General features: G+C 42.2%; 1 protein-coding gene across 1 annotated transcript in view; it reads right to left on the bottom strand.

Moving 5' to 3' along the window:
- The window catches only part of LOC133346428 (synaptic vesicle glycoprotein 2C-like), an 86,667-nt gene that overhangs the window by 12,915 nt on the left and 47,136 nt on the right, over positions 1–26,616 (bottom strand). Inside the window, exons 8-11 of the mRNA XM_061557992.1 lie at positions 24,709–24,797; positions 21,540–21,704; positions 9,268–9,401; positions 7,275–7,478 (exon numbers count right to left, since the gene is read on the bottom strand). Coding sequence (XP_061413976.1) covers positions 7,275–7,478; positions 9,268–9,401; positions 21,540–21,704; positions 24,709–24,797 — 592 coding nt within the window. The remainder of the gene's footprint in view (positions 1–7,274; positions 7,479–9,267; positions 9,402–21,539; positions 21,705–24,708; positions 24,798–26,616) is intronic.

Raw genomic sequence — 26,616 nt, 5'->3', positions numbered from 1 at the left:
TGAAATGATGCATATTTTATTTTTTATTAACGAAATCGAATTTCCGCTTTAATGAAATTTCACACAGTACAAGCCATGGAATCAAACGAGAACCAGCCGGGAGGCCTCGTCATCCATCCGCGGGTGTCACCGTATTCCTACAGTGTCACAGTAATGCCTCCAAGTCATTCCAGCATGCAGATGTTTTGGTGAGTTTCCTGTAAAGGTGAATTATTTTTGTTTAAAACTTAATTATTATTCAATATTCTTGGTTCTTTCCCTTCTACGTGACTTTACCGAAAGAACCAATAATATGAATCCCTGCAGTCACAAAAGCTTTAAATCGAAATGTATTATTCAATAGTTTAAATATTTACTTTATTTATTATTTCTTTTTGTATTTTTGTATTGTGAAAAGTTATTAAAGGTGTATATTTTTTAGGTTCAGAGTGGAGTTTTAACGACTGTCCGAAACACACCCCCCTAATTGTTTGTATTAAATTAATGGGAAAATACATTGCAATTGACGAAATTTCCTTTTACACGAGTGCTTTTGAGGAACGCCTTCCTTTCCTAAATCGAGGGATACCTGCATAGATGTGTGCCTTTTGACAAAACAGCCAGTGTGATTTATTTTGTGTCAGAGAGGAAATTAGAGCTAATATAAAGCTCACAGTGATGGACAGAACTAAGTTGGTCGAAGATTAAATGTAACGCAGAATGTAAAAATCTATCTAATTTCCCTGAGGTTGTCATAGGCACAATTGAAAAATCACGGTGTGCATTAAACCCTTATCATTTGCGTTATATATTTTTTTATAATCGCGGTGCTATGATTTCACGACAAATTTACTATCATGCTCTTTGAAATTCGCGGGGTTGTATTTTAAATATTCGTGGCTATTAAGAGGCGGCGACTACCCAACAAGGAGTGTAGGCAGTCAGTCTGCCTCTGTCTGTCGCACTATTTACAGGTAAGTGCTCCCCTTTACAATTTACACGTATTTGGAATTACTCACTGCGTAACATTTTTTTCATTTGTGACTGTTTGCACTTTTAAATGCGTTTATGTTCATCATTATTAAAGGTAAGTTAAATAACATAATACTATACAATATATGTATTCATTATGTGAATGTTGAACACCGTACGTAGCCAACCGTGCTAATCGGACGCGTGGGGGAAGTTCGTATGTTTATGTTTAAATGTAAGATATGTTTATGCCCCTAATCCTATTTTCATCATAAGATTGGAGTATTAATATTTGACGATTTAATATTCAAGCTGTTCTCCAGGAAGGTATCTCCTGCGAATATTAAGGGTTTATTAACTTTATTGTATTGTAATTAAAATAATTACAGCACGTTGTTATTTTACTGCTGGATGAGGCCTCTCCACAGTGTTTTAGGTTATAGGTTTAATTTTACCATACTTCACAGTACCAATCTTGATCTGAACACAAGGCAGCAGACATCGTGCTGCTCGCAGCAGACATCGCGGCTCTCGTGATTTTCACCTGAAGACGGGTGCTTGTGTTGCATTCAAAACGTCGTGATTTATTGTTTTGTTTCTACCTACGTGACTTTTCCGAAAGAACCAAAGAGTATTCACAGTACTAGTCAGTACGGGTTCGTGAAGCGGGTGGGGGGAGGTGCAGGGTGGATTCCAATATTACTCACCATTGATGTTAGCTAAGGTTGGGAATCGAATTCGGGTAGCTGGGTTCATAAGCGCAGTGTAAAAACCACTGCACCGCCACTCCACCCCATATACTATACAGTAAAACCTTGGATTGCGAGTAACTTGGTCTGCGAGTGTTTTGCAAGACGAGCCAATTTTTTTAAATAAATATTAATTTTATAAACGAGCGAGGTCTTGTAATACGAGTAGCACGTATACGCTTTGTCTGCCGAGCGTCACGTGATCACAACTGATATACGAGTGCTTTGGATTACAAACACGTTTCTGGAACGAATTATGCTCGCAATCCAAGGTTTTACTGTATTAGCATACATTACATAGGGCGAATAACCCCACATTTTGGTAATATAGAATTCCCATCAATGGCTCGATATTTGTTTGAGAACGGAAACATTTTGACCTTTTTTATTTTAGCAGCACTGCTCGATTGGTGTTTGCGAACGACAGGAGGGGTGAGGGGGGGGGTTAGGGCCAATCTTCTCACTTCTGCGTGAGAGAGACAGGGTCATGCCACTACTCTCAAGAGTTGTGACAGAAACAGTGAAGAGGCCACTGCTGTACATGTTGCACTGATTCACTACAATTGCTGAAACGTCTGCTGCTGCCTTCTACAACCTCAGCTCTATTCACAAACTGGATGAGTACCAACTGCGACATTCCTTCCACAAGGCATCATTGTACAATTAACTTTGTGGCCTTTGATTGCAACAATGAACAGTTATGTGAAATGATGCTCTCCCAGTGGTCGTGTGGGTTTTTTCTGCAGGTTCTCCAGTTTCTGATGAAGTAGAGCCATGCCTTCCCTTATTTTCCTCTAAGTAATCTGTTCATGGGATTTCCATAAAATGTTGGTTACAGTTGCAAAGAGATGCAGAAGACAGTAAATGCCGCTACCCAAGCTTTAAAAACATATTTTGTCATGTCATATAAGCCTTAATATATATATTTTAAATACTGTAAATAAATTATGAGGGATTTCCCAGAATTTCGATTTAAAGCTTTCGTGACTGCAGGGATTCATCTTCTTGGTTCTTTCGGTACCGAAAGAACCAAGAAGATTTCCCAGAAGTTATAACATATATCCCCAAAGTCACGTCTTAAATTTGTGGATATTAATTCATGAGAATGGCTTGAATCTCATGAATTTGTTTCGATGGCAGTAGCCCTCCAACAACAGGACAATGCCAGACCACACATGAGCCATACGAAATCAAAGGCCATTGCACAATTTGGGTGAGGGTGGTGCACTATCTACCATATAGCCCAGACCAGGCATCCTCAGATTTTCAGCCGTTTCATCCTTTAAAGGATGACCTACATGGGCAACATTTTGAAAAGGACACTGCTTTGCAGCAGTCTGCTCACAAGTGAAATGATGACGTGAATTAAATTACTTTGCTTCCACATTGGCCTTAAGTGCTTGGACAAGGATACAGACCACGTGTTGAAAAACAATAGATCATGACAACCCCATGAATGAAAATACAGTGTAAATTTTTACATGTTTAAATAAGTAAAGATTGAGAGTAAAAAAAAACATTCAACATTACTTTTGGAGCATCTTTTGAAATCAAATAACAATACGCCTGCAAAAACGTCGTATACAGACACTGTGATAAAATATGATTTAGACAGCAACATTTGGCAAGTTATTACTATAGCAGCAACTCTTCCCAGTGCTCGTGCAATAACGAGCGGTGAGGTGAGTCTCAGTGGAACGAGACCAATAAACTACACTGATGCTGCTTATGGCTACGTGGGCTATAGTTTTGAGTGTGGTCGTGCCATCACGATGACTTCATCAGAATATAGTGCTGGTGCAATGTCTGTCCAAGATGCACAACTTTTCCTCGCCAATACAGCAGGACCCATTCTTATTGGTGTCGATATAGGGGGTGCTTTTTGTGAATCTTGTTATCCATGTTTATCTCTGAAATTGACTCATCTTATCTTACCTGTGAGGCCGCAGATAAATATGGATAAACAAAGGAAATTGCCTCCACTTCTGGGTGACTGCTTGTGGCGGGTGTATAATAGGCTCCATGTAGTGTTTTCGAGGACAACTTCACAGCAAAGAGATAACATGAATGCCAGGAGGAAAATGCTGCTCGAATAATCACGGATAGCAGGAGACGGCTACAGTGACACATACGCTATGGATATAAGCGGATAATAGGATTCCTTTTATCTTCATGTAATAAGAGATAATGGGATCACTCAGCAAACAGCAACGGGATATCAACATCATCATTATCAAAAACATAATCAATCCATTATGATTCAATCCATTAATCCACACAGTGACTAATTCTTTCTGCTCACGCGTTCATAATAGGAGTAATTTTCCCACACTATCTGCAAACACAAATGATATAGGAGGAATGGATATGTGGATAATAGGATTTTTGTCTACGGATTTAGGGCAGAGGTAATAGGCATTGCAAGAATAAGGAGTTCAACCGTGTTTTTTGTGATAAATATATCAAAGTGTTACGTGATACCAGTATGAGGATTGTGGAAAAAGAATGGTCATTAAACTTGATCATAAATCCTTGACAAGCACCATAATTAGAGTTGTGGTGCCATGAGTACTTTTCTTTCCATTTCACCTGCAGTTATTCGATTGAGACTGATACATTAATTTTTTATTGCTAATAAACTTCGATGTTTCAATCATCTCTACAGTGACTTAAACAAGCATTTAGTTTTGAGGTTGTGCCAATGCTTTTTTGTGTGTGGATTGTTCAAAGCCTAAGGTAACAAAAATAATTATATCAATTAACAATGAAATGACATAAGTGTCCATCAAAGAAGAAATAATGCCTTGACTGAATGACATCAAATAGTTATGAATTAAGTTACTAATAACAATGATATTCAATATTATTTATAAAATAACTACAGTAATCATAAACACGTATCTCTATGTGTGTGGGGGGAGAGTGGTAGTGTCGTGGTTAGTGGGTCGCGCTAAGAACCTGACGACCTGAGTTCAATTCCCGCTCACTGCCAATACCAGTGACGATTTTCATAACTGGTCCTGGGCCTCCCCTAGGTTGACTCAGCCTCAAATGAGTACCCAGTGCGGTGTGTAAACATCGCCACTTGGGAGACAAAGGCGGATGGGCATGGTGCTGGCTACCCACTCCCTTATGTGCCGTGCTGGCCTTCACAGGTGCTCGCTAACAGCACTTTCCCCAAAATGCTGTTCAGGCTGTTAAGGCTATTACAGGGTATCTTTACCTTTGTACACATACGCACTGCTGCAATACAGTTTATTTAATAATGATGACAATACTCACAATATACTCTGAAACAGTAGACCCCCCCATCATCAGGGTTGATACAAAACAGCACCACCAGAAGTTAGATCAGACGTGCAGGGCAGTCAACATTGGTTGTTTAATGGATAGACTGTCCACTGTCACAGGGACATGGAATTGACACTACGGGTGCAGGACTATCAACAGCAATGAACACCGACTTAAAGCTTTCGTGACTGCAGGAATTCATATTCTTTTGGTTTTTCGGTAAAGTCACGTAGATAGGTTCATGATGACGACCGCTTGTGTTGCGATCGAAGCGTCGTAGTTTTGTTATTTTCTTTTAACCTATCTATCTACGTGACTTTACTGAAAGACCCAACGAATAGCAATGAACGCCATCCACATTAATTGTTTAAGTATAAGTTATCTGCCAGGCTGTACTTTTTAACAACTTAGTTACATCATTTTGGGGCATGCGGGGGTTGTGTTACATGATGACGTAACATAGATTACATACCCCATGTACAGTAAATTATCAGCAAAAATTTGTATTCACATAACTGTGGTGCGAGTGTGTCGGTTTTGCAGCCAAGATGTGTGCACCCATTACGACCCTGCAGAGCCAGGTTCAGATTGGTGGAAAGCTTCCTGCTGAAGTGAAAGTAGTTTTCACAAATCCTGGCTGCATGAAGTTGCTGCAAAGTTTGTGGAAAATTCCCACTGGTAATTCAGCAAAGGGCCCTTGCCAGTCGCCAATATCAATAGCTCATAAACATTTGATACCTTTTGAACATGCTAACCCATGCTGTACACATCCGTGAAGGTGGATATCCATTTTATTTTGTCGTGGCCCATCTCCTACACCAACCTAAGCCTGAACACAGGCCCACTTATATTAAATGTGGCTGAAGCCAATGCAACGTATTTAGTTGCAAGTTCCACTTGCTATTGCAGAAAAAAAGGCTGGCCATTTCTCCAGAAAAAAAACATCGGTAAAAAGACGGGCTTCTTCAAACAAATTAATTGAGCCCAAAATGGTTGTTTTTCAAAGGGGCAAGGTCTATAGTGCAAGGGGAGATATGCATATAGTAGACTCATTAAACACACTAATTGGAGATCGCTTGTGTTTTTTTTTTACAGTTAATAAAATATTCATAATGCTTACGGAGGAGCAATTGGCCCAGCAGGGATGTGGGGAGAAGACTCCAGCAAAGGGGGTCAGAGATGAGGAATGATCTTGTGCAGAATTAAGTGTGGTTAATTGTTTACTGTATGCATTATTTAAAAGTAACATGCGATCAAGAAAGACCAATAATAGGAGTTATTAAGCAGCATAATTTCTGGTGAAGGCATGCGGGTCATGTTAACTTCTTTACCGAAAAATACGCAACAAGTGGGTTCAGTTTGCATCTCTGTAGACACATATGGAACTTGCACATCAATAGTTAACAATTACGTTGATAGTGATTTGAAGAATTGTCACGATTCATGCGTTTTTTGTAGAATACTTTAATATTGTTCTCATTTTTACTCTCCTTTGTATTGTTTATCATTTGTTCTATCTCATTTGAACAGTCTTGTTTACTAAATTATCTAATACTGTAACATTAGCATATGATTTGCATGAACGTTAGCATTTAATTATTTTGATTGTAAAAATGTATTATAACTGTTGAATCTATGAATGACATGCTTATAACATCCAAGGAATATTAGCAAATTCATATGCAGGTAAAAGTAAAACGTACAGTATTTTTTATATATTATAATGGTCAGTATCTGAATCTTTATTTATACTGGAGGACTCCAATGAGCTATAAACCACTTTTTCAAAGTTGTCCAGTAGGGGAAGATCAGAAAGTTACAATAATAACATACAAACACGACAGGAGTGCAAAATATAGGAAAGGTAAGCAAATGACTTAAAAACTAAAACTAAACTATTTGTATTTTACCAGTTGAAGCCCACTGAGCTATTAGATTATTTTTCAAAAGCGACCTGGCCACAAATGATAGCTCAAAGAAGTGGCTTATCGTGTGCAAATTTATAGCAGCCATTAAAATGTGGAGGGAAAAACCAGAGAACTCAGAGAAAAAAATCCACGTGACCACGGAGAGAACGTGCAAACTCAAAATATATAGGCGTCAGGGTTGGGATCAAACCCCGTAAACTAGGTGATGAAGATAACACATACAATAGTATCGTAGTAACTATGCTTCATAATGTAAAATGGCCCCTAGCCAAAGGTAACATGGTGGTGGGGGGTGCTCAGTGTGACACACTAATAACCGGCTCATACCCTGTGACGGAATTGGCCGTTCACTCACCAATCATCTTTAGGCGGCCAAGGCGGTCCATAAGCAGAGCAGAGACAATGTTCCCAGGCAGCACAGCGAGCGAGCCCAGGAAGGAGACGAAGTAGACCCAGTATGCACTGAAGTCGTCGCTGAAGTCAATCTGACAACCCTTCTTGCTGTTTATGAACGAGGAGTTGATGAACACCGTCCCAATGAACTTGAACTCAAACAGGTCTGGTGGGGCCCATTGCGGGTGGGTTGAAAGGGGGTAATAACATTGGCATTAAACATCAAAGACAAAAGATCCCCCGTGTAGCCTTAACAGACTGTTGGGGGGCAAGTGCTGTTAGTGAGTAGCACCTATGAAGACCGGTACGGCACACAAGGGGGTGGGTGGCCAGCACCACGCCCGGCCGCCTTTGTCTCCCTAGCGGCGATGTTTACACATCACACCATGTACTCATTTGAGGCTGAGTCGACCTAGAGGAGGCCCAAGACCGGTTCAGATAATCGTCACTGTTGTTAGCCGTGAGCGGGAATCGAACTGGGGTCGTCAGATTAGTAGCGCAGTGTGCTAACCGCTACACTACTGCTTCCCACTAAAAATCAACACACATACAGACACAAAAAACAAGGAAAAAAATCGCAAGTTACAGTATCTATAAAAATAAACAAAATAAAATGTAATCCAAAAGTGCTCACCACAATGTAACAACGAAAATTTTAATAACACAAAGAGAAAAACAATTATCAATATAAAATACATTTCATTGTATGTCCTGTAAAATGTTGAATGCTGTAGAGTAGGCAGTCTGTGGTAAATCTGACATGCTGTGAACAGTCAGACAAATACAACTTTCCTTTTCTAATGCAGCAAAATCCTTTTTAATACACATTATTTCGTCACAATGCTATCGGAAACAGCGGTACAATGCATAACTACGTATTACCATTTGGTATTTTTATGCAATTTCAGGAATTCCACCGTTCATCTATCTTTCCATCATCCATAGACTACTCTGAGGTAGCCATGGCAGTCCATATGCTTATGAGCCCTTATACAAGTGAAACATTTTTCATGCCGTTCATGCTGTGGACGATCTGAATGCGAGTTCTGACTGCGTTTGTCGTCATCTTTGTTCATAACCATTGCCTAAAAAACTCTTAAATAATGTATCAACATGTAATAACATTCGTTGCAATTTTTTGTTTTTGACAATCAATAATGGATTGTACATTATTAGCTTTTTTTAAATACAAATTAGCTCTGTAAAGTGTAATTTTAGTCCAGGAGATTAGATTAACTCTGCCTTCATCATGATTTCCAGGCAAACGGAAGGAAAACAAGAGGAGTTTCCAGCACAATTCTTTGGCAAATAACAGATCGTATAATAGGGTTTTTCCCCTTTTTTATGGCAGCAAAACTGAAACCTTTTTACAAGGATTCATGTCTGCATTAACCACAATACTTGCAGTCAAAATGCAAAAAAAAACCACTATGATACTATATGCATTGTCCTTGAAACTGATTGGTCCACACCAAGGGACAGCTTTCTTTTTAGCCTCGACCCAATTGGTGCTCGACCAGAGGACGCCAAAAGGCGTACAGCTCAATGACAATGCACTATCAAAGTAGATGCTCACCCCGAGCCCTCATTACTTTGATAGTTCATTGTCTTTGAGCTGTACGCTTTTTGGCGTCCTCTGGTCGAGCACCAATTGGGTCGAGGCTCAAAAGAAAGTCGTCCCTTGGTGTGGACCAATCAGTTTCAAGGACAATGCATATATTATCATAGTGTGTTTTTTGTTTGCATTTTGACTGCAAGTATTGTGGTTAATGCAGACATGAATCCTTGTAAAAGGTTTCAGTTTTGTTGCCAGAAAAAAGGGGAAACCTCCTATTATTATATTTTGGTACTGGAAAAGGAGTTCTAATGATGTAAATAACAGATCGTTAGAATGCCTAACTCGTGACACTGTAAAACTCTACAACATGGTGCCGAGTGGTGCATTGCTGCCTTACCTGTATCAAAAAACTTAGTGCCTTCAAATGTGCAGTTCTTGAAAAAGGTGTTGGTTGAGGTGATGGATTCGAAGGTGCAGTTCTTGAACAACGAATCCTCAAATGTCACCGACTTCAACTTTATGTTTGTGAATCTGTAAAGAAAGTGTGTATCAGTACATGCATTCACAAAGCCACGTGCTGTTGTTTGTAATACGTTCAACAACGCTGTAAACACATCCTGTTCACTCGTTTGCGTAACTGTGGATTTATTGAAAGCTTGGCGAAATGTATTAAATGTGATGAAGATTCCAGTTAAGATTAAAAATAAATGTAAACAGAGCAACAGGTGAGCATATCGAAAACAAGTACAGTACCTCCATTTACCTTTGCAAAACAATGAGTGGTCATTAATGATGAGAGGATCAGTGATGACGGAACTGGAGTGAGAACGTGACAATAACTTAACAACGCACTAACCAGCGTGGTGAAGTATGGTCAAACAACCCCCACGACTGACATGGCTTGGGAAGGCTGTCGTCTAGGAATAGAATAACAAGTGGCCTGTACATTATTCTTCTCATTATCTTATTGAAGAAGCTAACATTTTCGACATACTATACTTTTTATACTCACAAAAAAAACATGTTTGCATTTGAGGGTAGGCACACTCACAACGTGAAGAGATTCGTGGCTTGAAAATTCAGTTAGACATAGGATGGATTGAGAGAAATAAACAAATATCCATGAAATCACCATCGATATTATGAAAAACGAAAGACAAGCCACTATAAAGCAAGACCCACCGATCACTGAACAAACTGCCCTACGTGGTCAAATCAGGCCACGTGGGGCAGTGGTGCTCACAACTCTGCAAAACTATCGCCAGTGGGATCGTCATGAATTAGCCTCACAGAGGTTCATCAACATTGTCTTGATTGTGGCGAGAGGCTTAATATGTAGAGCGATTGAGTTTTCCATGGGGTGAATCGGTTCATCACAGGTGTGTTTCCTAGACATATAACGATGCACAGATTTTATCATTCATGTTAAGTTTTGCAATTGCACAACATGCATTTATTCATGTGAGTAGCGATATTTGACGCAGTTTTTTTTTTAATTTAGATGCCAATTACCAGAGGTGTGGACTCGAGTCATGTGACTTGGACTCGAGTCAGACTCGAGTCATGAATTTGATGACTTCAGACTCGACTTGGACTTGCATAACAATGACTTTGTCCCACCTCTGCCAATTACATGCTAATGTTACATTTCCGTTTGTGGAGTGAACAAAAGTGTACACATGTTAACAATACAAAACTATATAGCAAACATGAGACTCGCATCGTATTTACAGTCTGACACCCTTTTCGAGAACTATCGACCATGGAAGAGCAAGTAACCAGTTAGAATGAGACACTTGCATATTCTAACGAGAAACATTGCCCATCCTTAAACAAGTTCGTAGATGGGTCAATCTTATTGAAATTGATGAACAAAGGCTCTTTACGAATATTTGTTGACTTGATCATGAGAATAAAGAAGGGGGGTGAACATTCAACAGGGGTCTCCCCTCCCCCACACTGCCCCCCACCCCACAACTAAAATCCACCTCCCCCTCAACAACAGCTCACGTCTTAAGGTCGAAAGATACAATTAGCCACCTGACATTTTCAAGTTTTTGTTGTACATTAAGAAATGTAAATTGATATTGAATACAATACAAGCACCTGCTTAAATCAAATAGTATTTCATATGTGGGTGAAATTGAATGCAACCTATTAATATCCTTTGAGAACCTGGTCTGGTGAGAGCTCAGCACAGGACAGCCATAAAGAGGCATTAGAGCTTCTTGTCTCGACATGAAAACAATGTTTTGTTACATATATTTTGCTGAAATAAACTTCGAATTGCACTTAAAGGGCCTAAGTAATACTGACAATATGGTTGCCATTTAAATTTAGAACTGTTGTGGTCGATCACAGTCTATGGTTGATCACAGTCCGTCAAGCTGGGCATGAACATCGCCTATGCCGTGCCTAGTTTGCGTACCACTGGGGTTCGTCCTCAGGCCCTTCAATTTTCAAAACACGTTTCTCAGATCGCCAATGTCATCCCATTGCGTGACATCAAGTTCCATCGGTATGCTGATGACACACAATTGTATACCGCAGTGAAGTCAAAGTTCGGTATTGGAGAGCCTTGGTAACCTCGAAGATTGCTCGTGTGGTTTTCACGAAACAAAATGCTGCTTAATCGAAAAAAAATCTGTAATTCTGCTGGTTAGCACTCAGGCGAAAACAAATATTAGGAGGATCAGGTGTGGCAGTCGCGGATTCCAGGATTGAGTTTTCTACTCATCTAAAGAGCCTCGGCACCATACTCAACTAGAATATGTTCTTTGTTCAAAATATAGTCAAGTTCTGCAATTTTCATATCAGGGCTCTACGACACATTCGGCCACTATTGAGCCATGACATGGGAAACACGGTGGTGTATAGCAGAGTATTGACAAGGCTCGATTAATGCAACTCACTATTCTACGGGACATCTGGTAAAAACATTACCAAGCTGCAGCATATACAACATTCTTTGGCATGTGTCATGACGGGTCCTGCAAGATCTGACCATGTCTGTCCAGTGCTCACTGAGCTACATTGGCTTCCTGTTGCCGAACTAATACATTATAAGGTCGCACTCATTACATCACAGTGATTGCCACAAATGATCACAATACCTTGCTGATCTCGTCAAGAAGCATAAACCATCAAGTGAATTCTGGACATCCTCACAGCGGTTTTTGGCTCGCCATTCAACAAACACAGTCACTGCATCACGCGCTTTCAGATGTGCTTCTTCCGCCATCTGGAATGCTCTTCCTTCCGATATTAGTAAGTCACTAGAACTATGCACTTTTAAATCTAGATTGAAAACATTTCTTTATAACTGCTTTTTGTGTTTAGTTTGTTGTCCTTCCACGCACCACCAATAAGCACGGTTGGCTACATACGGTGCGAAAGCAGTTCAAAATACATAGCAAAGCGTATTCTAAATGAATCATCTCCCGACTGCTTTTGCTTTTGTTATCCATAAAGAATGTTGATCCAAATACACTGTGAAAACATTCATGCCTGTCTCCATGGTCAAGCGAGCAGTGTACAATGATCATCTCTCTCGGTCCTGAGCCTATGGTGAAAATATGCATTCCTATGACAAAGATCAGTTACTTCAAAGGAGAGCAATTGTCCTTAATCATTGCTTTGATGCAAACAATACAGTATAATACTGATGTAACATCTATATAAGGGAGGGGCAATTAGTGCAGTGGTTAGCACACCATGCTATAAATGCGACAACCTGAGTTTGATTCCTATACACAGCTAACATCAGTGGCAAGTGCTATCTTAACCAGTGCTTGGCCGTTACCTTCACTGGCCTACAATGACAGTGTGGTTCAACCCGTGGCCTATACGGCATGGGAGACCTTCACTCAAAAGGGTCGCAAATGATTCACATTTTAAGCACTGCATCTAATGAAGATATGCAGAGAAACGCACGGAGGAATGTAATACAATTCAAGAGGAGCATTATTATTAGATATAAATACTGTAAAACAAAATGTGCAACTCTCATGAATCCCAAAAAATCCCCCATCAAACACTGCATCGTCCTCAGTGTGGTCCAGCTTTAGACACATAATCTGTAAAGCTCTTTATCTGGCTGCTCTCTCATCTACATTTTAATATGCCTCAATAAATTAAAATGTAAATTAGGGTGCGCATAAAGAATTCATGTTTATTTCCCCATGACTACCTGGAAATGAGTTATTATATTAATCTCATTTCCATATCTTGATTATGGAGATATATTATATGCAAATAAACTGCTGTATACATTTGTGTATGTACGAATATATATAGCTATATACATATAATTGAACATATATTACTAATGTGGTCCTGTACAACACTTAAAATTCCTCTCGCTGCCTTTGCACTTAAGACTGCTTTGTGGAGGTGGCTCAGCTGGCAATGGTAAAATGCTGGGTGCAAATCCGTATCCTCAAGTGTGGAGAATTTACGATGGTCTCAGCCCAACAATCACCAACGACTGCAACATCCCATTAAATTCGTTTTTTTTACAATTAAATAAGAAAACATTTCAGCTGTGACAATTAAGCATTACAAATCAGTAGCAGGGTGAGCGAGAAAGTCCTTGGGGGAAGAAAAAAAACCTTCCGTGGGCCATTCTAAAATTCTAAGGGCTTCACTGCTCCTCAACAGATCATCGTGGACAGTTTGTGTCATGACATTATGCTGATACCACACTCCGGATAAGTGTGAGAGAAAATAAATAAATATATACATACTCCTCATTAAGTCAATGTTAATGACTAACATTGTGTTTTAATTTTTGTAATAAATACATGTATTTTGCGTCAATTTAAATTCTCATCATCATAGGCCTGTGTGTCTCGAGAGACAATTCTTTTGCGCCTTACGAGGTCAGCTGTAGGTTTTGCAGCGCCTAGAATGACTTAGTAGGCCAATCCTTGAGTGACAATCCTTGCCACAGCAATTGCAAGTGAATGCGGTGGCAGCTCCAGAGGCAAGTGAATGTGGTGGCAGCTCCAGAGGCAAGTGAATGCGGTGGCAGCTCCAGAGGTATTCATTGCTTTTTCTTTACGTCGCTCCCTCTTGGTCTGCCAAGCGGTGTGGATTTTCTCCTCGCCTCTCCTGATGCCTGTTTTCACAGCCTGCTGCCAGCTGAGTCGGTCGCCGGCAGTTTTCTCCCAGTCATTTGGGTTAATGTCGCAGCTCTTCATGTCCCGTTTACAGACATCTTTGAAGCGCAGGACTGGGTGACCAGTGGCCCATGTGCCTGATGTCAGCTCGCCGTACAAGACATCCGTGGGTATTCTGCCATCCTGTATGCGACGCACGTGTCCAAGCCATCTCAGGCGCCTATGACTGAGTAGAGAGTACATGCTGGGAATGTTGGCCAAGTTGAGGACTGAGGCGTTGGGAATGCGATCTTGCCATCTGATACCGAGGATGCGCCTAAGACATCGGAGGTGGAATATGTTTAGTCAATGTTGTTGATGTGTGGATGTTGCCCAGGACTCAGACCCATAGAGGAGGGTGCTAAGGATGCAGGCCCGATACACCTGCACTTTGGTGTTGAGCGTTAGAGATTTGTTCTCCCACACTCTTTTGGTCAACCTGAGCATAGCTGTAGACATCTTCCCAATGCGCTTGTCAATCTCTGTGACAAGGAACAAATTGCAGGTGATGGTGGAACCCAAGTAGGTGAAGTCCTGAATGGCTTCCAGGGTGTAGCTGCCAATGTTTATGGAAGGGGTGTCTCTGACACCCTGGCCCATGACATTGGTCTTTTTCAGACTGATTGTCAGGCCAAAGTTGTTGCAGGCATTGGCAAGGTGGTTGATGAGTGTCTGCAGACCTTGGTCTGTGTGAGCTGTCAACGTGGCATCATCAGTGAATAGGAGTTGTCTGATGAGGACTTCGCGGACTTTGGTTTTGGATCTGAGACGGCCAAGGTTGAAGAGTTTGCCATCAGATCTTGTATAGAGAAAGACTCCCTTTTCTGCTGTCCCAAAGGCATGTGTGAGCATAAGTGAGAAAAAGATGCCCAACAGTGTTGGGGCAAGCACGCACCCCTGTTTAGCACCGCTGAGTATGGGAAATTCCTCTGAGGTGGTGCCACTGTGCTGTATTGTTCCTTTCATGTTGTGATGGAAAGAGGAGATGACTGCCAGCAGTTTGAAGAGGCCTCCCCTACTGATGAAGTCAAAGGCCTTCGTAAGATCAATGAAGTGCAGGGGCATTCTCTGTTCTCGACATTTTTCCTGTAGCTGACTCAAGGAGCAGAGCAAGTCAATTGTGGACCTTCCTGCTCTGAAGCCACACTGAGCCTCAGGATACGTCCTCTCAGCTAGTATCTGTAACCTGCTGAGGACCACACGGGCAAAGGTTTCCCCCATGATGCTCAGCTGGGAGATGACGCGGTAGTCATTGCAGTCCCCACGGTCACCCTTGTTTTTATACAGGGTGATGATGTTGGAGTCTTTCATGTCTTCAGGCATTGCTCCTTCTGGCAGATAAGTTCATGGAGTTTTGTGAGAATTTAAATTCTAAAAAATTCATATCACGCTTTCCATTCCGTATTGTGATTTCAGTGTATCCAAATGTCTTTGTTATCATAGTGATATTTATAATTTATATAGCCTTTTCTAGCTTTCACCATTAGCATTATAATTAATATTTGCTCACAAGGCATGCTACATAAGGTTGATGTCCCAATTAATGCAGGTGCTCATTCCAAAAATGAAGCGTTGCAATCTGAGATAGTGTATAAATTATAAAACGGTCACGTTCCCAAAAAATAGATTTGGCAAATAAAAGTATAATTATGATGTCACACATTGCTTATCAGAATAAAAGTTAATCTCACGTAATTTCACTGATTGATAAACATGAATGTTTTAGAAGCTGATTAGACAAGATACAAAATTTGCTTCCTTACATATATACCAAATTTGCATATTTTCCAATGATTACTCTTTTGCTTTCTGTGTGGAAAATTAATTTTGTGTTACTTTTTTAGTTTATTTTATACGTGTTTATTTAGGTTTGTAATATTTTAGGTGAACTCAGCCTGAAACTGTATGTTCCATTCAGTGTTAAATTTAAACTTTTAGATTTTCACACCATATATATTACAATTAACATGATTTGCTGATTTTCAGTTTGTTTTTGCTACAAAGTTTCTTAATGTTTCCAAAATCTCTATATTTAAACTAGGTGTTGTCTCATCATCTATCTATATAAAAGGAAAATTTGTGAATATATCTGTTCAAAATGTTTAGCGTACTTCCCGACATGCAACAAACTTGAAATGTGGCATGTGGGTAGCTTCCAGACTGTACACAATGCAAAAAGTATAAAAATAGACTTTTGTATATTTTTTTCGGGGGGGGGGGCACAATAATCGATATAATATATTGCACGGCAAGTGAGCGGTGACGTCGCATCTGTGATGTCACCCGCATGCGGCAGCGTCACGCAGTGTGCCTGCTGACGTCACGCAGTGTGCCTGCTGACGTCACGCAGTGTGCCTGCTGACGTCACGCAGTGTGCCTGCTGACGTCACGCAGTGTGCCTGCTGACGTCACGCAGTGTGCCTGCTGACGTCACGCACCCCCCCCCCCCCACCCTCCGCGTAGGCCGTGTGTTAATCCAAGACAAGAATCCAAATCCCGGGCGAAGCCGGGTAGTAAAGCTAGTACTGTATATTATATTTGTTCTGAATAAAACATGCCTCCACTAACACATTTCATAACTAAAAAAAGCTTGAAAACAAATGTCGTGTTTGTTTCAAGTGATACACCTGTCATGACCATGATTTTATAAATATAGTCGGAATCTGTGTTATTTTATATACTGTACAGTCATAACCTAGTTTACATTGGGGATGCGTTCCTGAAAGTTGCGACAAATATCGAATCGACGTAAATCAAAGCAAATGTAGTCCGCACGTGACGAGGGCTAAAGAAAGACAACAGGGTATGGTGAAGCTGTGTGTTAATGTGCACATCTTCATCCTAGACATACCCACACAATGTTACTTTATATTGCAAAAAATACTTAAAATACTGTACTCAACACATACAGTACACGATATAAAATCACCATAATACTGAAGATAAATAATATATTGTAGTCTACAGTACAGTTCATTTTTTCATGCGTGACGCAAAGTAGCTCGTGTCCAGGGTAGGTGGAGGTGAAGGCTGAGGTGACGGATATGAGAACGGAATAAAGAGACGACGTATTTGCGAATCGATGAAAAAGCGGGGGTATTACTTTACCACTAAAATCAAACTGGCTCTTCACTTGATACACGGTCATTAGTCGTCAGTCATGTCCATCAGCCTTTTCGCAATCTGTCCTGCCCAAGCCCATTTTTTATCTCAATATGTCTATGGCCTGTGTTTGTTTCTAGATCCATGTGTTCCTTTGTCTGTCTCTCAGTTTAATGCCAAGCATCCATGCCTCTGTGTGCACTTTTAAAAATTGGTTAACATTTTTCCTTTGTCGGGCTCCATGTTTCTGATCCACGTCACAGCTGACAGTGTGCACTGATGGCACAAACGGTATGCTCGTTTTCATGATCACATTCAACGTTTCAAAGCTGCTCTACTGCAATTTGTGTTCATCTCTTTATTTCATTGTTTCCATATTTCTGCTTCGTCTCAGCACATGACAGCAGTATAACGGGGGCTCTGAGGCCAAGCATGGTCATGGTTCACCGCCAGAGGCGGGTCGTCAGGGCCAGCAAGGCCTCCTCTGCTGGCCTAGAGATTGTCTGAATCAAAAAAATGTATTTTTATAATTTAATGCTATATGTATTTTACAAAGTTCGTTCCCATCAGTCTATTAACGTCACTTCATTGCTACTCTCTCCCTCAGTTGCGCTACTTCCAGCGCAGCTCATAGATTAGAGCTTTGATCCAATCAGATTTTCCACCTGTGCTGTCTCCGGGTGAAAAATCTACCCTGAGGCCTTCAGAATGTCGAGAGAATCCCCTGTGCTGTTGAAGTAATTGGGGGCGATGTTGTTGATTGTCATATTCTTTAACCAATCAGATTTCGAGTTTGCCATGTTGGGCTTATTCTTTGACACGCCGGAGCCCTCAAGCTGGCCTAGCTGCCTACGTTAGCATTTTTCGTGCAGCGTGATCGGAGGGCCAGTTCGCTAACTGAAGTAAAACTAGCTAGCACGTAACCTAGCGTCATCTAAGCTTTATTTAAACTTTCTATCGTGACGTTTAGATTTTTAGATGTAGTGCTTTAGATTTTTTGTTTAGATTTTTACTTAGCCCTGTTGTTTTTCAACGCACAATGGCTGAAGGAGGAGAAGAAATGGATTTGGTGGTGGATTTACTGGCAAAACCTTCTTAGAAAAGGATCTCTCAAGAAAAACTGGAAATTGTGAGGAAAGGTCGACCAACCCCGCAGCTAGCAACCTTGTCCCAGCCAGTGAAAGGATTAGTGCGGCGCTTTCAATCGAGCAACTACGAAAGTTACACCTGGCTTGCAGCGCCGAAGGAACATTGAAAATTGTATTGCTGGGAATGCCTGTTGTTTGCAACCGACCGATATGGTGTTTGGAGCCACGCTGGGTTTGCAAACCTGAATTGCCTAACCAAGGCAGCAACGAGACACCAAAGCACGGCAGGACACTTGCAAGCAACGGTGCTATTGAAAACCTTCGGAGACACCCGAGTGGATCTACAACTCGGTGAACAAATGTGAAGGGAAACGGAGCTCCACGACGAAAAGGTCAAGAAAAACAGGGAAATGCTGAAAAGACTGATCGATTGTGTCATCTTTGTGGGTAAACAAGAGCTCTCATTTAGGGGACACGATGAAAGCAAGGAGTCCACAAATAGGGGTAACTATGTCGAGCTTATTTCCTTTCTGTCCGAGCACAGCAAAGGCTTGCATTACCACACTTTCCACTAACAAAGTGTTTACTGGGACTTCAGGCAAGATACAAAACGATATGATTAGTGCTATAGCTGAAGTGATGGGAGAGGAGATTAAAAGAGAGATCAATAAAGTACCTTTTGTCGCAGTTATGGTGGACGAAACTACAGATGTCAGTACTGCAGCCCAGCTGGCACTGGTGCTCCATTATGTGACAGACACAAGTGTCAAGGAGAGCTTTGTCAGATTTGACGATGTTACGAGTGGCAAGCGGGCTGATGACATTGCTGCTCTCATTATCCGATTCCTGGAGGAACACGAATGCCTGGATAAAATTGTGGCCCAGTGCTTTGATGGCTCTGCTGTCATGGCATCTGGACTAAATGGGGTGCAGGCTAAAGTTAAGGTGAGGGCTCCTATGGCTAAACACATCGACTTAATTTAGTACTGACTCAAGGGGCATCGAAGCTTAGAGAATGTAGGATCTTTTTTGCGCATCGCAATGGCCAAGCTGCGTTTTTATCCAGATCCCCTAAGCACAAGCAGCTGCTTGACGATATCCACCAGCGGCGTCTTCCTCGTGTGGCACCAACAAGGTGTCAATATAGTTCTAGATTGATCAGCACAGTCTTTGAGTAGAGCGTTGCCCTAAAGGAGCTATTTGAGCACATATTAGAACATCATGATGAGTACGACGAGGATTCTGTGCGCTGTGCTGATGGATACAATGCACGTCTGGATGATTTTGAGTTTTGTTTTTTTTTATTTACACTTTTCACGTCATTTTTGAGTATTCGGATGTGCTTTTTGGAATACTGCAGAACAAAACACTCGATGTACAATTCTGTCTGACAAGAATGGACGAATTTTGTGACACCATTGAGAGGGAGAGAGGGCAATTTGGTGAGATTTATGACTCTACTGTGTGCGAAACAGGTGCACACGGAAAGGCCAAGCACAGGGGGACATTCGCGCAAGGTACCAGAAACACCACAGCGACATTTTGGACAACATCATTGCCCAGATACGGAACTGGTTTAAAGACCACGAGAAAGCCATGTTTCTCTCCCTCCTCGACCCTCAACAGTTTCAGACATACCGGAAAAAATTCCCGGATGCGGCCTTCTCCAGCTGAACGCAGAGCCACGGAACTCTCTTCGACCTGCCCAGACTTAGAATTGACTGTAATGTATGTTATGACTGATTTGGAAGGAAAAAGCCCTGCCCGACCTCCTCGCTTTCCTTCAGCAGAAAGATCTATGTGGGAGCTTGCGTCAACTTTACGCATTGGCATGTTTGGCGGTGACCATCCCGGTGTCTACTGCCTCTGTCGAGCGGACATTTTCTGCCCTAAAACGCATTAAAATGTATTCAAGACATAAGACTGAGCAGGCTCGACTGTCAACACTGGACTCCATGGCAATCGAGAATGACCCTTTATTGGAACTGAAATGCACCGATGTACTGTACAACCGCGTCATTGCACTCTTTGTAAAGAAAGAAAGGAGGATGGAGTTTGTCTTCAAATGATGAGCAGCTTTGGTAAGTTTGAGGGATTTGTATGAATCTTTACTCGCCGGGCCTGGCGCCACGAGGGGTCTTAAGGGTATGGCTTAGTATTTTTGTTCTAGATTTGAAGCTTTCGTGACTGCAAGGACTCATACTCTTAGGTTTTTTCGGTATTTTTTTAGTATTTTTGTATTTTAGTTGTATTTTTTGCCCCCTCTGTTTATGTGTTATGCATCTATAGAAAAATAGCAAAGACAACTAAATGATTGGCCGAGATACATGTGACTATGGCTTAGCTGTTTCAGAACCATAGACAGTGCTGTTTGTTGTGTGTAGGTGCCGCGCTGTCCATAGAATTAAAACAGAGCGGAGGAGATCGATAGACAGACAGACTTAATCTTGGCGCCGGGCCTGTTACTAGCTATTTATTATTATTATTGCTTGCTTAAGATCGTTGCTGCTGGTGTGAATGATGTTCCGATTTTGTGGCCTGGCTGTGCCTTTGAGTGTGCGTGGTGGCATGTGCGTTTAGCTTGGCTGGAATCTGTTGGGAAGCCTGTTGAATCCTGATTGTGTTATTTGTGTTTCACGGCATTTTTGCTTGCTTGGTGGTCGTATGAGTTAATGTGACTGGTTGTTGTGAGTTTGTTCTTGTTCCTTTGGTAATGATATTCATTTGGGCTATGCGATGTCTATTTGTGATGCAGCATCCTGTCATACTGCGTAATAGTGGTACATCCTTGATGGGTTCAGTCACCATGTATTCATGTCTCTGCAATTAGTGTATTGTAACTCTCATAGGTGTTGAGCCTCGTGTTTAATCACTTTATTTCACTCGATAAAGGTTACTGTCACTGTGAATATGGGGTGGTTACGTCGAATGACAATAGCCTATAGCCCTCGTGTCATGGTGAGGTTATTCGAAGGCGGTTTAATTGTGGGAGGATGCCACTGAAGGCCTAGGTGTAAAATACACGGCCCGCCACTGTTCACCGCCCGCGTGGCTCGCCATTGAACAAAGACGGTCATTGCATCTCGCACTTTCATATGCGCTTCTGTGGTCGCCCGGAATGCTCTTCCTTCCAATATTAGGAGGCCACTGGAGCTATGCACTTTTAAATGTAGAATGAAAACTAATTTCTCTAGAACCGCTTTTTTTGTTTAGTTTGTTGTCCTCCCCCCCCCCCCCCCCCAGATCTCCGATTAGCACAGTTGGCTACATACGGTGCAAATAAAGTTCAACATACACACATACATGCGATGTACACTCACTTGTCATTGATGAACTCCCCATTGAGGTGGATCTGATTGACGAGGGAGAAGTTAAACGTGGAGCCATGGATGCGCTCCCCAACGTGCACCTTCGTGTGGTGGTGGTATTCCTTTTCCTGGAGGTCTTTAATCACCTCTGGGAACCACACCGACAGCCCGTAGTAGCTGTGTGACACAGTGGCATCAAGCATGGATCAAAGAGGTGGGACCGCATTCATATGCACATGGCATGCCACTGCTGTTCACGGTCACAGAGGAGGGCTGCTGGTAAACAACAGGCACTTAGAAAAGAGCACTGAAGGGAATAGTAGCCACATAGATAACTGCATTCGTTATTTATAAGCCAGTTAATTGTATATACATTTTCAACCACGAAAGCAAAGTTTAATATTTAAATTTGTAGGCATAGAGTTGCTTGTTTAAAGAACTGAACTTTACAACCGCCTTGCCCCCCCCCCCCCTGCCTTGCCCCCCTCCCGCCTTGCCCCCCCCCCACCTTGCCCCCCCCCCGCCTTGCCCCCCCCCGCCTTGCCCCCCCCCGCCTTGCCCCCCCCGCCTTGCCCCCCCCGCCTTGCCCCCCCCCGCCTTGCCCCCCCCCGCCTTGCCCCCCCCCGCCTTGCCCCCCCCCGCCTTGCCCCCCCCGCCTTGCCCCCCCCACCTTGCCCCCACCCCTCGCCTTGGCCCCTGCCGGCCTGATTTCCGCGATGGTAATATTATATTTTATTTCACTCATCTCTGATTGACTGTAAAAAACTGTGTTGCATAACTGTGCATGAGTTCCCATACATCAGTGCAGTCTACTCGAAGATATGTTGTTTTATTAAATAAGCTTGTACCTTATTCTTGGGCCTTTCAGTAAAGTCACGTAGATAGGTTCAAAGAAAATAACAATAAAAATAAAATAAAACTACGACGTTTCGATCGCAACACAAGCAATCATCATCAGGAGAAAAGCTGCTGAGGCAGGATGTTTTAAAGGTTTAAAATGGGTGTAGCCCAAGGGTCATAAACGAAGCGGGCGGGGCTAGTGATGTTAATGTGAGAAATTAGCATTGCGATGTAAGATCGCAGAGCTAACGCCACATCGATGAAAACGAGCAACGCCTTGCCACTCACCGTTTCCACTCATGGACATGCTAATTTCTCTAACCCCTCCCTCTCTCCCCGCCCCCGCCCCCCCCCCCTTCTCTATTTAAGGCCTCGACACAGAGGCGTAGTTTCTCTGTGTGCCTATGTTTACTCTCTCTCTATGTATCTCTGTGATATCTGTCTGCTTATATGTCTATGTTTCTGGTTCTGTGTTTAATCTCTCTCTCAAATTTAGCATTCTCAGGAAGAACGTAATCAACCAGATAGGGTGTTGACTGTTATGTTATCCGACTCTCTGTTGTATTACATTACATTTCTAAGTATACTAGATTTGTGTTTCTATTTAATTTATACCTGATAATGATTGCTTGTGTTGCAATCGAAACGTCGTATGCTAGTATTTAATTTAATTTATTATTTTATCTTCATACGTGACTTTACCGAAAGAACCTGTTAATGTAAAGACATTTTACCTGTTAATCTAAAACCAGAGGGGCAAAAATAACAACTAACATCGAAGGTAGGATGGAAACATCACATCCAGTTATGACTTAAACTGGTTAAAAAACGTCCTTCCAATGATTGCTCAGTTTGTACCCATAATAAAAAAAATGTTCGTGCTTCAAATCTTATCAGCAGTACCAGGGCTCGAACTATGGGTCGCCAATGCTAGATTGCCAATTTGAAAGACACTTTATAAAACTGAGTTTTGATTATTTGGCTGCTGTAAATGTCCACATGTAAGCCCTTTTCTTGAGCCAGGAAGCTTCTGAAAAAGAATGAACAGCTTAATGGGCTTTCGTTTTAGTTTATTTATTTTTAGTGATTTGCATACCTTTCCTATACTTTGCACTCCTATCGGTTTTTTTGTGTAACTTTCTGACCCGCCCCGACTGGACATTTGCGAAAAAGAGCTTCATAGCTCATCGGATTTCCCCAGGATAAATAAAGATTCTGATTATTACAATTAGACGAGTAACCAGGCTCCTCCGAACCCAAACCAGCCTCTCCCAACCCCATACTGCTTTGTGTCGGAGGTCAGGACACAATCTTAACTTTCTTTCACAGGGTTTAGTAAAACATGGGCTAGGTTAGAGCATTATAAAGCAAATATCCAATTTTGCTTACCTTTCTGCTGTCCTTCGTTGACATTCATTATTTTCTGGAGGTTAAAATTAAGCAAGTGACATCACGAGAAGTGCATCTCGTTTCTGAGTTGACCCTGCGGTGTCTCAAGTGGTTCTGGTGTTGCCCGCGGGGGTAAAAGCATCATGCTCAGTTTAGAAAGGGAGTTCAGTTACCCAATTTTGGGGTTAAACGAGTGGGCTGCCATGAGCACCTGGGATCATTTGTTCAGTCCAGTGCAAGCAAGGAGCGAGAAGAGCCTCACTTATGGCAGAAACGAGGCAATATTATGCAATCACTGATCTCAGAGAATCATGCATGACCAAGTACGAATATTGCTTTGTTAATGCAAAATTTATTATCGATCATTTTAAACTATCAACCAGTTCAATATTATTTAAATGTATGCATCTCGGGTTAACATCTAGGCAGCCGCTGGGGATCAAACTGGTGTTCTCAAGTGTTGTGATTTGATGGTCTCAGCCCGATCACTAATGATTGCACACACAAAGCAAGGTGTGGAATTCGTTAATATACTTCAATTGGTTAAACTTCAGTTCTGAAAACTGAAAAATATATCGATTTGAATGCCATGCAACGTACATCTCTTTGTAACATGACATTTGTGGACAGTGTGCTGGGTTGGGGGTGGGAGGGGTGGGGCTGGGTGGGGAGGGGCTGGTCACCCCGTGGTGCCCTTATAAAACTCAACGTTTAACCTACTCACGCCGGCTTGTGCCCGCCCTCACAGTCGGGCATATTTGCGGAATACACCACGCCGCCGTTGACCCTGGCCATTGACCGAGCAACCCAACGTTCCTACCAGCTCCCTCCGCAGGAATGTGTTAATCTGACATCACTTTGAGAAGCACTGCAAATTAGTGCCGACCAAATATTCGAGTCACAATTACAAAAGTTAATGGGTGAAAGACGTGCAGCTTGCGAGGTGTGTTACCTGAATGAGAGTGTGAGCCAGATGGTCAACAGCTTCAGCATATCTCTCCTCAAGAGCGGTGCGAAACAGTCCAGAAACGTCCTCCAAATCTGTGACAGCAACAAAGAGTCCTGGTGCAGCATTTTCTACATTAGCGGGCCTAATTCATGCTCTTGGCAGAAAGGCAATTTCTGTCACTGTTTGTTTCAAAAAACACAACCAAATTGCTTGTATGTCTATCAATGTAGCCATTTTCCCATCCAGAAAATACACAGAACAGTGTTTTATGTGAGAACATGAATCATGCCCGGGGTCTATGAATAGCTGAAAATCAACCCAGTTGCTCTTTGCCTGCAAAGCATCGCCCGTAAAGATAACACATTCTCGCGTAACATAAACTGCATGCTGCGCAATTAACATTTAACGGAAAATCGTGTATGTTAATGTAACCTTGCTCAAATATTAGAAAACAAATCAATATAATACAACATTTAAAATCCCAATAACTGCCACCAAATGCGTGACTTGCGCGCCCAAAGCGTATCTCCCGATATGGATCTTAGCAGCGGCGCTAGCAGCAGGTAAGGGTGCACCCCATGCCACCTGTTGCCTAGCAGTCAATCTCCTCGCACCCGGCAGTCACCAAAGCCCAGCGTGGGGGTTACAATCACATGCTCTGGTACGCTCTCATCATGCGCACCCATTAGGTAGTGTGCGAACATATATAGCAGAGGTGGCCAAACATCCTGACCAAACACGAGCTCCAGACCAACATTTTCATTTAGCCGAGAGCCACAAGACACACATGGTCGTCACGCGGCTGGGTCGCTTGCACTGGTTGCCTTTGCAGTTTTAAATTTTGAGATCTGCAGAAGCCCTATGGAACTGCCCATGGCTGGCTCTGCTGCCAAGAGACAGTGCCATGGGGGCTGCTCCCACGTGCACAGATTTTTCTTGTTTCAAATAAAGCTATACTGAAATGTTAAAGTCAAATGGATCTCCATTGATCCACACTTGAATTGCCCGGGAGCGACATGCGGTCGCGGTTGGTCCACCCCTGGTATATAGCATCCATTAGTGTTCATCACATACCAGCTGCGCGTTCACAGAATGGTAACCTTTGCGACTGATGTTGACGTACATCTCAGCGGCCGCTGAAGGCCACCTGATAGCCACATGCAAGCCGTCAATACTGCCAATTACCCCTGAGAACCCAGCCATCACACACAATTCCCACTGGGCATAAGCGCCCTCCTGTCTGCTGTGAAGACAATGGCAGCTTGATTAAATGGTTAGATACTGTCACCAAGGTGCAGATGACCTTTTGTGTTTAGCGACAGGACATCACATACAAGGTCACCTGCATAGGAGTAGACTGACCTAGTGATGTAAGAATACAGTGTTGCTTCAATTTTAATGGCCAATTATACCTCCTAGCTGGGATGGTGCCTATGCACTAGTGGACCTGGCAATTCACCCAGCTGCCTTAAGGCAACTCGGGAAAATATTTAGCTCATCATTGCTGTCATATTGACAATTAAGAAAAGTAAATGGGCTTGGACAGAACAAATCACGGGACGGGATGATTGGTGATATACGAGACTGGTTATGGAATGGCAGCCAAAGGAGAGATAGTGTCCAAGAGGATAACCACCATGAAGATGGAGCAATGAGATTATCTCGTGTGCAGGAGTGAGATGGATTGTGGCAGCACTGAACCGAAGGGATGGCGATGGCGCGGAGAGGCGTTCATCCAGCAGTGGATAGACAATGGCTGATGATGATGATGACGATGTTGCTAGCAATTGTCATTGATCATTAATTTACTATGAGCAACTGTGGAAAGTTGATAATAGCGTGACAGAGTGCTGTATAGCCAAAAAAACACGTTTTATTGATGAGGAATAAAAAGTAGGGCAAGGTACTGTC

Source organism: Lethenteron reissneri, chromosome 24 (assembly GCF_015708825.2).
Source record: "Lethenteron reissneri isolate LAM-NWPU_2019-01 chromosome 24, ASM1570882v1, whole genome shotgun sequence".
In the NCBI taxonomy this organism is placed as follows: Eukaryota; Metazoa; Chordata; class Hyperoartia; order Petromyzontiformes; family Petromyzontidae; genus Lethenteron; species Lethenteron reissneri.
This window is presented reverse-complemented; position numbering and strand designations above follow the sequence as displayed.